At 42.4% G+C, this 14,408-nt stretch overlaps 1 protein-coding gene across 11 annotated transcripts in view; it reads left to right on the forward strand.

Annotated features, from left to right (window-relative positions):
- SMARCC1 (SWI/SNF related, matrix associated, actin dependent regulator of chromatin subfamily c member 1) overlaps positions 1–14,408 on the forward strand; it is a 196,820-nt gene that overhangs the window by 29,999 nt on the left and 152,413 nt on the right. For all 11 annotated transcript variants that reach the window (XM_024244357.3, XM_054550867.2, XM_054550863.2 and 8 more), the window contains 2 exons: positions 6,367–6,452; positions 14,257–14,338. In XM_024244357.3, coding sequence (XP_024100125.2) covers positions 6,367–6,452; positions 14,257–14,338 — 168 coding nt within the window. The remainder of the gene's footprint in view (positions 1–6,366; positions 6,453–14,256; positions 14,339–14,408) is intronic.

Below are 14,408 nucleotides of genomic sequence, written 5' to 3' on the forward strand. Positions count from 1 at the left end.
CAGCATGGGGGTTTATAGGATGGGGCTGGAATGGGAGATACAGTCAAGGTTCAGTGAATGTCTCTAAGAAGTTTCTTGTTCCTGTCTCCAGCTTTCCATTACCTGACTTTGATTTCTCAGGTTTTCATTTGGGTGATTGTGTTACTGAGCTTTTTTGAGCCAATCCCAAGTCCGTTTCTATCCCAGATCCATTTGTGTGCAGGCCGTAAGAATCCTTGATGTAAGAATAGACCTTGCCCCGCCAGTACCATTTTATTCTGCCACATCTGTAGAGGTTTGTTGTTGTTGTTTTTGAGATGGAGTCTCGCTCTGTCACCCAGGCTGGAGTACAGTGGCGCAGTCTTGGTTCATCACAACCTCTCCCTCCCAGGTTCAAGCGATTCTCCTGTCTCAGCCTCCTGAGTAGCTGGGATTACAGATGTGTGCCACCAAGTCCTGCTAATTTTTTTTGTATTTTTAGTAGTAATGGAGTTTCACCGTGTTGGTCAGGCTGATCTTGAACTCCTGACCTCGTGATCCACCCTCCTCTGCCTCCCAAAGTGCTGGGATTACAGGCGTGAGCTACCTCGCCCAGCCGAGGTTTTTATCTCCTTGAACTTCATTATTGGAACTAGTACCTTTGATAGGTTCATGAGATCCCTCTATTCCTTTTTATTTATTTTTATTTTTAAATAATATAGACAAGGTCTCCCTATGTTACCCAGGTGGGTCTCGAACTCCTGGGCTCAAGAGATCTTCCTACTGTGGCCTCCCAAAGTGCTGGGATTACACTGCTTTTATGTATATTTTACCATTGGAAAATTGAATGTCAATTTTGGTTTTTTTTTTTTTTTTTTTTTTTTTGAGACAGAGTCTTGCTCTGTTGCCCAGGCTGGAGTGCAGTGGCGTGATCTCTGCTCACTGCAACTTCCACCTCCTGGGTTCAAGCAATTCTTCTGCCTCAGCCTCCCAAGTAGCTGGGACTACAGGCGCCTGGCACCACGCCCAGCTAATTTTTATATTTTTGGTAGAGACAGGGTTTCACCATATTGGCCAGGCTGGTCTTGAACTCCTTACCTCGTGATCAGCCTGCCTTGGCCTTCCAAAGTGTTGGGATTATAGGCATGAACCACCACACCTGGCAAATCTGTTTTCTACTTCATTCTCATCATCTGTCCCTGTAGTGGCTGAATAAATTTACTTTGTTGGCCGGGCGCGGTGGCTCACGCTGGTAATCCCAGCACTTTGGGAGGCTGAGGCGGGCGGATCACCTAAGGTCAGGAATTCAAGACCAGCCTGGCCAACCTGGTGAAACCTTGTCTCTACTAAAGATACAAAAATAAGCCTGGCGTGGTGGCACGTGTCTATAATCCCAGCTACTCAGGAGGCTGAGGCAGGACAATCACTTGAACCCGGGAGGCAGAGGTTGCAGTGAGCCGAGATTGCGCCACTGCACTCCAGCCTGGGTGACAAGAGTGAGACTCTGGCTCAAAAAAAAAAAAAAAAAATTACTTTGTCTTAAGCATATATTTGGTAATGATTTCATTTTTCAAATTTAATATCTGTTGAGAAATTGACCTTAAATTATTTATATAGATGTTTTATTGTTATGGCCTGCTCAGTGTATATTTCTGAGTAGCGTGGATCTCTAATTTTAAGTGGTGTCAATACAGTTGAACCGTTGAGAAAATTCAGGTTACCTATGTTGTCAGGTGGCACATTGCTGAATATTGGTGATAGATTTGAATAAGCACTGTTCCTGTCCACAAGGAATTCATATTCCACATAAAATATATGAATCAGTCATGTCAGTATTATGCTGAAGTGCAATAGTGATTACATGCATGGTTTGAGGAGAACATTTTAGACCAATCTGGGGATTTAGGGAAGGCTTTCTGTAGGAGAAGTAAGTCTCATTCTACCGTAGTAGATACCTACCAATTACATTAGTCTATTTATTTATTTATTTATTTTTGAGATGGAGTTTCGTTCTGTCGCCAGGCTGGAGTGCCCTGGCGTGATCCCGGCTCGCTGCATCCTCTGCCTCTCGGGTTCAAGTGATTCTCCTGCCTGAGCCTCCCAAGTAGCTGGGACTACAGGTGTGCACCACCACACCCAGCTAATTTTTGTATTTTTAGTAGAGACGTGGTTTCATCATGTTGGCTAGGATGGTCTTGATCTCTTGACCTTGTGATCTGTCCACCTTGGCCTCCCAAAGTGTTAGGATTATTGGCGTGAGCCACCGCGCCCAGCCTACATTAGTCTGTTTTAAGATGTCAGCACTACAGAATTATAATGACTCGTGCATTTTCTTTTTTTTTGAGATGGACTCTTGCTCTGTCACCCAGGCTGGAGTGCAGTGGCACGATCTCGGCTCACTGCAAGCTCCACCTCCTGGGTTCATGCCATTCTTCTGCCTCAGCCTCCTGAGTAGCTGGGACTACAGGCGCCTGCCACCATGCCTGGCTAAGTTTTTGTATTTTTAGTAGAGACGGGGTTTCACCATGTTAGCCAGGACGGTCTCCATCTCCTGACCTCGTGATCCGCCCACCTCGGCCTCCCAAAGTGCTCGGATTATAGGTGTGAGCCACCTTTTTTATTTGCCTGCCCCCTCTCTCTATCCCTCTCCCCACCGCCTCTCTCTCTCTCTCTCTCTGTGTGTGTGTGTGTGTGTGTGTAATTTAGAGGGTCTCACTTTGTCATCCAGGCTGGAGTGCAGTGGTGTGGTCACAGCTCACTGTAGCCTCAACTTCCCAGGCTCAAGCAATCCATTTACCTCAGCCTCCTGAGTTGCTGGGACCACAGGCATGTGCCACTATACACGGCTTATTTTTGTTTTATAATTTATTTTGTAGATGAGGTTTCGCTATGTTGCCCAGGATGATCTTGAACTCCTGGTCTCATGTGATCCTGCCTCGTTGGCCTCCCAAAGTGCTGGTTTTATAGGCGTGAGCCACTGTGCCTGGCCTATTTATTTTTTAAAATTTTATTTATATTTAATTATGTTAGAATATCTGTAACAAAATATGCCATTTAAATGATTTTTATTTGTTGTTTGAGATAGGGTCTCACTCTGTTACAGTGGCGTGACATCAGCTCACTTCACCCTCCCTCTCCCAGGTTCAAGTGATTCTCCCACCTCAGTCTCCCAAGTAGCTGGGACTGCAGGTGTGTGCCACCACGCCCGGCTAGTTTTTGTATTTTTTGGTAGAGATGGGATTTCACCATGTTGGCCAGGCTTGTCCCAAACTTCTGACCTCAAGTGATCCACCCAACTTGGCCTCCCAAAGTGCTGGGATTACAGGATACTTTTTATTTTTATTTATTACTTTTTTTTTTTTTTTAAACAGATGAGGTCTCACTATGTTGTCCAGGTTGGTCTTCTACTCTTGGGCCCAAATGATCCTCCTGCCTCAGCCTTCCCAAGGTTTGGGATTATGGGATGGAGCAACTATGCTCACTTCTGTATCTATTAAACAATAACTTTCATTCCTTGTCCCTCTTTCCTTGGCAACCACCATTCTGCTTTTTGTCTCTCTTTTTAATGTTTGCTACCTATGTGGTTCTTTCCAGTATATTATTTTGTAGTAATAGTTTTTAGAGAAAAAAATGCATGGGTGTTTCTAATAACACTTCATCTTATTTAGCCTATTTGATGCTCAGTTTATATTGTTTTTACCTTCATAATGTGGAAATTATTCACCATTTCGTTTAATTTGAGCTACATTTTTAATCCGTAAAGCACAGATCTCTTGAATTGTGGCATAGATTTTAGCTATTAGTTATAGTTTTATATAGTTACACCACATTTTTATGGTCATTAAAATATTATAATAGGCCAGGTGCGGTGGCTCATGCCTGTAATCCCAGCACTTTGGGAGGCCGAGGTGGGCGGATCACTTGAGAACAAGAGTTTCAGATCAGCTTGGCCAATATGGCAAAAGTTTGTCTTTTAAATATGCAAAAAACAGAAAAAAAATTAGCTGGGCGTATTGGCACTTGCTTGTAATCCCAACTACTTGGGAGGCTGAGATATGAGAATTCCTTGAACCCAGGAGGCAGAGGCTACAGTGAGCCATGATCACCCCTCTGTACTCCAGCCTGAGCAACACAGTGAGACCCTGTCTCAAAAAGATTAAAAAGTATAATAAAAGTGTTCACTTACAATTTTTGCATAATTTATGTTTTTATTTTTATTTTAATTTTTTTGTTGAGACAGTCTCACTGTGTCACCCAGGCTGGAGTGCAGTGGTGTGATCTTGGCAACCTCTGCCCCAGGTTCAAGCGATTCTCGTGCCTCAGCCTCCCGAGTAGCTGGGATTACATGCGCCCACCACCATGCCTGGCTAATTTTTGTATTTTTAGTAGAGATGGGGCTTCACCATGTTGGCCATGCTGGTGGCAAACTCCTCACCTCACATGATCCACCCACTTTGGCCTTCCAAAGTGCTGGGATGGCGTGAGCCACCATGCCTGGCCTAATTTTTGTATATTTATAGTCAAGAATTTATAAGGCGAAAAAGTCCACTATCCTTACATTTCTTTTTTTCTTTTTTTGTTTTGTTTCTTTGTGACAAAGTTTCACTTCCTTGCCCAAGCTGGCCTCAAACTCCTGGCTTCAAGCAGTCCTCCCTTCCTCCCTGCCTTCTTTCTCAACCAGAGTACTGGGGTTACAGACATTTTCTTTGGAACCATTTTGATTTATCTTTTTTATAAAAAAAATTTGATTTTTGAAATAAGGTCACACTCTGTCACCCAGGCTGGATTTGTCACCATCACAGTTCACTACAGCTTGACTTCCCATGCTCATGCATGCTCCTACCTCAGCCTCCTGAGTAGGTGGGACTACAGGCATGTGCCACCATGCCTGGCTAATTTTTATATTTATATTTATGTTTATATTTATAATTTATATTTATATTTATATTTATATTTTTTTGAGACAAGTTCTGGCTTTATTGCCCAGGCTAGAGTATAGTGGCGTGGTCTCAGCTCACTGCAACCTTTGCCTCCCAGGTTCAAGCCATCCTCCTACCTCAGCCTCCCAGTAGCTGGGGCTACAGGCACACTCCCCCCATGCCTGGCTAATTTCTTCTGCAGTTTTTGTTGAGACGGGGTTTCACCATGTTGCCCAGGCTGGTCTTGAACTCCTGTGCTTAAGCCATCTGCCCGCCTCGGCCTGCCAAATGCTGGGATTACAGGTGTGAGCCACTCCTGCACCTGGCCTAATTTTTAAATTTTTTGTAGAGGTGGGATCTCACTGTGTTGCCCAAGCTGGTCTCAGATTCCTGGGCTCAAGTGATTCTTTCACCTTGGTGTCTCAAAATGTTAGAATTACTGGTGTGTAGCCAGGCGCTATGGCTCATGCCTGTAATCACAGCACTTTGGGAGGCTGAGGCGGGCAGATCACCTGAGGTCGGGAGTTTGAGACCAGCCTGGCCAACACAGAGAAACCCTGTCTCTACTAAAAATGCAAAATTAGCCAGGCGTGGTCATGCATGCCTGTAATCCCAGCTACTTAGGAGGCTGAGGCAGGAGAATCACTTGAACCTGGGAGGCGGAGGTTGCAGTGAGCTGAGATAGCACCATTGCACTCCAGCCTGGGCAACAAAAGCAAAACTCTATCTCAAAAAAAAAAAAAAAAAAAAATTACTGATGTGAGCCACTGCTCCTGGCCTAGATTTAACTTTTTAAAATCTTTCTTTTGACAGATTATTTACTCAAATTATAATATGTTTATGGAATTTAAAAGGAATTCTTTTGGGGAGGGGTATGGGGTCTTGCTATATTGTCCAGGCTGGTTTTGAATTCCTGTGCTCAAGTGATTCTTTCATCTCAGCCTCCCAAGTAGCTGCGACTATAGGTGTGAGCCACTGTACTGGCTACAAGAAAGTAGTTTCAGTTCAGTTTATTTTATTTCATTTGATTTCTCTTGAGACAGCATCTCACTCTGTCATCCAGGCCGGAGTGCAGTAGGGCGATCAGGGCTCACTGCAGGCTCAACCTCTCAGGCTGACGTGATTCCTCCCACCTCAGCCTCCTGGATAGAATTGCAGGTGTGTGCCACAATGCACAGCTAATTTTTAAATTTTTTTCTAGAGACTGGATCTCCCTATGTTGCCCAGACTAGTCTTGAACTCCTGGGCTCAAGTGATCCTCCTGCCTTACGCTCCCAGAGTGTTGGGATTACAGGCATGAGCCACCATGCCCAGCCTGATCTACTTTTAGAAAAATGTATTGATTCCTCAGTTTATTCGAGAAGATGTTTAAGGAGGTTGTTTAATTCGTATTTGTTTATATCTTTGAATTTAAAAAACTTAGAATTCAGACATGAGTAATTTTGTCAGAAGCTTTATTTTTCTCATGTGTAATTTGTATCATTTTTAGGCAAAGTGTTTCATGGATTTCAAAGCTGGAGGCACCTTATGTCACATTCTTGGGGCTGCTTACAAGTATAAAAATGAACAGGGATGGTAAGTTTTTGTGTTTATTTGCATGTTTTGATCTTAAGTTATTTACTTTTAAGTCCTGTTTCCTTGTGTTAGAAAATCCTGTAAGCACATTATGATTAATGTGTTTTACCAAGAGCCCTAATTTACCTTGTTTCTACATCCAAGAAAAATATCAAGCAACCACGTATTTATTTATTTATTTTTGAGACAGGGTCTTAAAAATAGGACCAACCAAGGCTGTTGGCAAGGCTAGAAGTGCAGTGGTGCAATCTCAGGTCACTGCATCCTGCGCCTCAGATTCAAGCAATTCTCATGCCCCAGCCTCCTGAGTAGCTGGGACTATAGGTGTGCACCACCATGCCTGGCTAATTTTTCTATTTTTAGTAGAAATAGGGTTTTGTCATGTTGGTCAGGCTGGTCTCGAACTCCTGGCCTCAAGCACTCCACCCACCTCAGCCTCCCAAAGTGCTGGGATTATAGGCGTGAGCCACCGCACCCGGCCACAACCAAGTATTTATTAGGCAAGTGATTTCTTATGTTTGATTTTTATAGTAACAGGTGTACATTGTTAGCAAATTAGAAGGTAGGCTTGCCATGAAATGTGTAAGTGTGTATAATGAACTCATACATTATATTTGAAGTGGATAGATAGTATTTTTGTTTGTTTTGTTTTTTTGAGACTTAGTTGTGCTTTTTTGCCCAGGCTGGAGTGAAGTGGCGCGATCTCAGCTCACTGCAACCTTCAAGTGATTCTCCTGCCTCAGCCTCCTGAGTAACTGGGATTACAGGCACCTGCCACCACACGCCCAGCTAATTTTTGCATTTTTAGTAGAGATGGGGTTTCACCACGTTGGCCAGGCTGGTCTCGAACTCCTGACCTCAGGTGATCCACCTGCCTTGGCCTTCCAAGGTGCTAGGATTACAGGTATGAGCTACCGTGCCTGGCCAGATAGCAGTTTTAAGAGATCAAGTTATCTAGGCTTTCAAGAGTATTCCATTTTGCTATCCTCAGGACAGGCATAAAAGGAGAAATACAGATCTTTGCCTAGGTCAGTGTTGGAGATAGATTGAGAATCCCTGCAGATGTTCCTGCCATTTTGCTCCCTTCAGTCTTTTCCCCTTTTCTAGCTGTCTCTCTTGGTACTATTTCTTTTTTTTCTCTTGGACTCTGGGGTTTCCATCAGTTACTGGGACTAGTGATGTCCTGAGCTGTGGAGTTGTCAGGGACATACTTCACAGGGTAGGGCTGGGGGAGTGGAGTATATTGTCCTGAAATTGGTATTTTCAGTTGAGTTAGCTGTGCACAGTTTATAACCTTAGCATCTTTCCAGGAGAATACACATGTAATTTATATATTTTACTTTAAAAGTTAAGCTAACCCAATACTTTATGGCTGGGAAGTGCAAATAAATATTTAGATCAACAATAAGGACAAGTGTGTAATTAAATAAATTATTTATATAGTAAATAGTAGGAGATATAAACTTACATGTGTATTTACTGAAACTTTTTATATATGGATGGTGTTTAATAGATATTGATTTGGACCACCTGAGGTCAGGAGTTCAAGTCCAGACTGGCCATCATGGCGAAACCCCGTCTCTACTAAAAATACAAAAAAAATTAGCCAGACTTGGTGGCAGGCACTTGTAATCCCAGGTACTCAGGAGGCTGAGACAGGAGAATTGCTTGAACCCGGGAGACGGCGGTTGCAGTGAGCTGAGATTGCGCCACTGCACTCCTGCCTGGGCTGTCTCGAAAAAAAAAAAAGATACTGACTAAAAGAGCATGAGACTTTTTTGTTTTTATTATCGGAGGTAGCTCTCTGTTTTCCAGTTCTGTGTGTAGCTCTGATGTTGGACCTCTCACGACGGTATTCCCTGATCTAGGACCAATGGCATGTCTCTGTACTTGTAGAGATGGTTTGTACCCTACTGTTGACTCTGGGTTCCCAGTTGGAACTCTTTTCTGTCCTTGGTTCTTGTTTAGCTTCTATCACAAGTCCTAACCTGGACACTTGAGGATAGAATACCAAAGTGATATGATTTTTCCTAGGTCACATATTGTGGAACTTGCTTTGTGTCTGTAGTTTCTGCACAATGAAATTTTTTTTTTTTTTTTTTTTTGAGACAGTCTCGCTCTGTCACCCAGGCCGGAGTGCAGTGGTGTAATCTCGGCTCACTGCAACCTCTACCTCCCATGTTCAAGCGATTCTCCTGCCTCACCCTCCTGAGTAGCTGGGATTACAGGTGCCTGCCACCACACATGGCTAATTTTTTTATTTTCAGTAGAGACCAGGTTTCTCCATGTTGGCCAGGCTGGTCTTGAACTCCTGACCTCAGGTGACCCGCCAGACTCGGCCTCCCAAAGTGCTGGGATTACAGGCATGAGTCATCGTGCCCGGCCACAGTGAAATATTTTTATCTGAAATCACTTGCAGTAGTTTAGAAAGATATGTGTAATACAGGCCGGGTGCAGTGGCTTGTCTCAAAAAAAAAAAAAAAAAAAAAAGAAATATGTAATACAGTTTCCTTAAAATTAAAAGTGGGACTAAAAAAGACGTAAAGGATAGGGTTAGCATTGTCAGGAATAAGGATTTTTCCAAGTCTTTTATGCAGATTGTGCCAGAATTATTTCCTTTCAGGTATAGTTATGTATCCAGTTTCAGTGTGCACCTTCTCTCATCTCTTGTGCCTCACACACTTGAAGTGAGTGCATATTTTAGTAACTCCCCACTCTGTTTGGATATCTGCATACTGACCTGTCATTCTGACCATGCCCTGACTTGCCCCATGCCTAACATGCCTTTCAGTACTTTGTGTTCTTTAATTGAACTTCACAGTCTAGGTTGCATTTCTGGCTTTAGGTCCAAAGTTTGCTGGTTTTGTTATTATGGCAAGCACTATTTTCTTCATATTTCATTGTGGTTCTTCTTTCTTACTGACTTCTCAGTAGTCTTTGTTTTAGTCTCTAATGACACGAAACTCTAATGTCATGCATATGAGGTTGAATGGGAATACCTGGTAATTACTAGCATATTTGTGAAGAGACTGTACAGATTAATATTACAGAATTGGCCAGCTGTGGTGGCTCATGCCTGTAATCCCAGCACTTTGGGAGGCTGAGGTCGGCAGATTGCTTGAGCCCAGGAGTTTGAACCCAGCCCAGGCAATGTGGGAAAACTCAGCCTCTACAAAAAATAGGAAGATTAGCTGGGTGTGGTGGCGCATGCCTGTAGTCCCAGCTACTCGGGAAGCTGAGGTGGGAGGATCACTTGAGCTCAGGATGTAGAGTCTGCAGTGAACCGAGATTGCATCACTGCACTCCAGCCTGGGTGACAGAGACCCTGTGTCAAAAACAGAAAGAGAGATTACAGAATTGAAATGTTAAGTTTGATCTTTCTGGATGTTTCTAAATAGGCAAAATCAATGAGTGTCTTATTTATGGTTTTTCTCCTGAAGGATACAACTTTGTATAGAGTTTTGAAGTATAGTTACATGTAACTGAAGGATAACAAGTTTGACCTATTCATGGGAATCCAAACAGATCTCCCAAAGGAGAGATTAAATACCAAGTTCAATTAAGTAATAGAGAATTGACTCTTAGTGCCCACATGCCCAGAGATTAGGACATTGTTTATTTTTACCTGCAGTTCTGAAGAGATTGTTACATTTTTTTTTTCCTTTTTTGAGACAGAGTCTTGCTCTGTCACCCAGCAGGCTGGAACCCTATCTTGGGAATGTTTATATTAAGTTTTGCTTTCTAATAATACAGAAAGATGTTCAAGCTTCAACCCGAAAGAGGAATGCAAATTAGAACTATAATCATTAGGCCGGCGTGGTGGCTCATGCCTGTAAAAGGGCATCAGAAGCAAACTTCTAAAAGGAAAAACAAAAATACACTGAGCCAAAGGCAAGACAACAATAGAGCCAAACAGTTTTGTGGAAAAGTGGCAAAAGCTGGCCTCAAATAAGGAGCTTTGTACGATGACAGCAAGCTATAATACCCTGGAGACCATCCCCACAGGAGGGTCTAGTATGCCATACCCCAAAAGGGTGGCAAACATCGTAGTGGGGCCAGATGTGGTAACTCACACCTGTAATCCCAGCACGTTGGGAGGATGAGGCAGAAGAATCACTTAAGTCCAGGAGTTCAAGACTAACCTGGGCAACATAGCAAGACCCCATCTTTATTTTTAAAAATAATAGTAAAATAAATAGATATCCTGGAGGCAATTAGAGCTCTGAAAACAGGTATGTAAGTATGAAGAATGAGGGGTGAAGAATTGAAGAATAAGGAAAGGAAAATATATTTGTTATTCATTAAATGGAAGTGTATCGTAAAGATATTCATCCTTGTCTTCACGTTGAGTAGTTGGAGGAGTAGGAGGAAAGAGAAAGGCTGTTCTTGCTTTCTTGGATGGTAGAGGTAGAAGAAAATCCACATATGAGTAGACCTGCTCATTTCCAGCCTATGTTGTTTAAGGGTCAAGTTTAGATATTTTGCCATGTATTTATTTCTAAAATAGGATTTTAGAAAGTATAATAACACTACCATTATTACAGATATGAAAATTAACAATAATTTTTAATATTAAATCGTTGAGCGTTCAAATTTCTCATCTCATAAATGATTTTTATGTCTTATTTGAATTAATATTCAAACAAGGTGCAGTGCAGACGTTGCCTTTGGTTGATATGACTCTCTTCGAGAAAGATAAAGTTGTCTATCTCTTCTGTCTCTTTTTCTCACAAGTACCTTCCGCTCTACTGAAATAGTTGTCTCGTAGGATTGTCCATGTTTTATTAGATTTTGCTTATATGCCTCCAGTTTATCATTTAACATGGTCTTCTAAATTTCTTGTAAACTGGTGGTAGAAGCTTAGTCTGATTTGGTTCCTTATCTTTTTTTGGCAACAATAATAATCATAGATAATGTTTTATTCTTCTATCTGGAGGTATACAATGTCTGGTTGTTTATGTGTGTAATGGGCAGACATTGATGTTCACTGCCTAGAGTCATTTCATTACAACTTTACAAAGTCACAATATTCTAATTTTGAAAATTAGATTGTAGTTTTTTTTTTTTTTTTTTTTTTTTTTGAGTCAGAGTCTTGCTCTGTCGCCCAGGCTGGAGTGCAGTTTATAGTTTGCTCTATAAAGCTGCACATTCTTCTAGCCAGTAGGGCTGTAAAGGAAAAGTTTTAAAAACCTGGCCATTGTCCTCAGGGTATCTAATGAGATGTCTCACTAACAAGATAGTTCTTTGATGGGGCTGTATCAGCATTGTGCACAGGATGTATTAAGAACATGAAAGGCCGGCGCACTGGCTCATGCCTATAATCCCAGCACTTTGGCAGGCTGAGGTGGGTGGATCATGAGGTCAGGAGTTCGAGACCCGCCTGGCCCACATGGTGAAACTCCATTTCTACTAAAAATAAAAAAATTAGCTGGGTGTGGGCCAGGCACAGTGGCTCACACCTGTAATTGCAGCACTTTGGGAGGCCGAGGTGGGCAGATCGCGAGGTCAGGAGTTCAAGATCAGCCTGGCCAATATGGTGAAACCCTGTCTTTACTAAAGATACAAAAGATTAGCTGGGCGTGGTGGTGCGTGCCTGTAATCCCAGCTACTCGGGAGGCTGAGGCAGGAGAATTGCTTGAACCCAGAAGGAGGAGGTTGCAGCAAGCTGAGATTGCCCCATTGCACTCCAGTCTGGACGACAGGGCGAGAGTCCGTCTTTAAAAAAAAAAAAAAGATGGCCGGGCGTGGTGGCTCACATCTGTAATCTGTAATCCCAGCTCTTTGAGAGACTGAGGCATGCGATCACCTAAGGTCAGGAGTTCGAGTCCAGCCTGGCCAACATGGTGAAACCCTGTCTCTACTTATTAAATAACTGGGTGTCGTGGAGCACACCTGTAATCCCAGCTAATCAGGAGGCTGAGGCAGGAGAATCGCTTGAATCCAGGAAGCAGAGGTTGTGGTGAATCGAGATCACACCACTGCACTCCAGCCTGGGCAATAGAGTGGGACTCCATTTAAAACAACAACAACATGAAAGAAGATAGGCTTAGCTTTATAGAGCAAGTGACTTGGGGACTGATTCTGGAAGTGATAGTGTCAGGCCCATTGAGTGGGTAGTAACATCCTGGAAAGGCTACAGAGTTTAAAAAGAAAGATTGGAAGTGTGGGGAACATCTCCAGAATAAAATAGCATGACATGTGAGTTAAGAGTATGAGCTCTGGACTTAGACTGCCTAATTCTAGGCAGTATCTGGTAATGATTAAGAAAATTATAACTGGGCCAAGCGTGTTGGCTCACCCCTGTAATGTCAGCACTTTGGGAGGCTGAGGTGGGAGGATTGCTTGAGCTTAGGAATTTGAGACCAGTCTGGACCAACATAGTGAGACCTTTGGCTTTACAAAAATAAAAATAAAAAACAGTTACCTGAGTGTGATGGCTGGTGCCTATGGACCCGGCTACGCAAGGCTGAGGTTGAGGTGGGAGTATCCCCTGAGCCCAGGAGTTCAAGGTTACAGGGAGCTCTTACTGCACCAGAGCATTCCAGCCTAGGTGACACAGTGAGACTCTGCCTCAAAAAACAAAAATTATAACTATAGCTAACATTTATTGATCAAGTTACTTTATGTTAAACTTAAGCACTGTTCTAATATATACCTCATTTAACCTTCACAAAAACCCACAGTAGGCTATTATATTTATGAAGCAGTCGATCCTTGGGTTAACAAATTGCTCAAGACTAATGTAGTTTTCCACAATCCTTACTTTCAGTCACTAAACTCTACTCCTCTCCTGGATGCTAGTGTTAAAAGAACTAAAACAGAGCAAAAACAAAGTAGGTATTGAATAAAAAGTAAGGAGAAACAGGCATTAGACTTTGTAAAGATTTAACCAAATGGAGGTGACATGCTTGGGAACTTAATGTGAAGAGACATTGGAGAAGAGTTTCAAGTAAAGGTAAATAGATCAATTTTACCACATTTAGGAAAACAGTACTTGTTATTCATACTTGTGGGTTTGGGATACCTCCAGCTATCAAGTGATTTCAGATTAAGGGATAATCTCTGCTCTTGACTGCTACTGTGGCCAGTTAAAAATTTTATTTGGAGAAAAATTGTCTGTTTAAATCACAAGTCTTACAGCTGTATCAGAATTAAATACCCAAGATGCTTTCCTTTATCTAAGAGAACACAGATACTGCTGAATTTGAACAAATGATTTTTTTTTTTTTTGAGACAGAGTCTTGCTCTGTCACCAGGCTAGAGTTGCAGTGGCGTGATCCCGGCTCACTGCAACCTCCGCCTCTCGGGTTCAAGCGATTCTCCTGCCTCAGCCTCCCAAGTAGCTGGGATTACAGGTGTGCACCACCATGCCCAGCTGATTTTTGTATTTTTAGTAGAGATGGGGTTTCACCATGTTGGCCAGGCTGGTCTTGAACTCCTGACCTCTTGATCCACCTGCCTCGGCCTCCCAAAGTGCTGGGATTACAGGCGTCAGCCACTGCGCCCAGCCTGGATCTGTGGACTGCTTTTCTATAAGATGTAAGATGTCTTAGATTTAAGGAAAATTAGATAGATATGTCATGGAATTGACACTTCATTTTCACTGAGGTGGATCTTAATATATCTTTTATAAGGGTGTTGATACTATGTATTCTTATGTTACTGAGAGAATATCTCACACGTTTTGTAGAGTTATTTTAATTTCCAAATCTTTCTAACTCATTTGCATTGAATTCTAAAACCAAGTTTTCATTTGTGTTTAAGCTGGGAGACAAATTAACTAGGGTTTTTCTTTTTTTTTTAGGCGGAGGTTTGACCTACAGAACCCATCTCGAATGGATCGTAATGTGGAAATGTTTATGAACATTGAAAAAACATTGGTGCAGGTAACTTGGAAACTTAGGTTATTTAACAAGTTTGCCTTTAATATATTTTCAGTTTTAAGATTGGCTGGCC

Source organism: Pongo abelii, chromosome 2 (genome assembly GCF_028885655.2).
Source record: "Pongo abelii isolate AG06213 chromosome 2, NHGRI_mPonAbe1-v2.0_pri, whole genome shotgun sequence".
Taxonomy (NCBI): Eukaryota; Metazoa; Chordata; class Mammalia; order Primates; family Hominidae; genus Pongo; species Pongo abelii.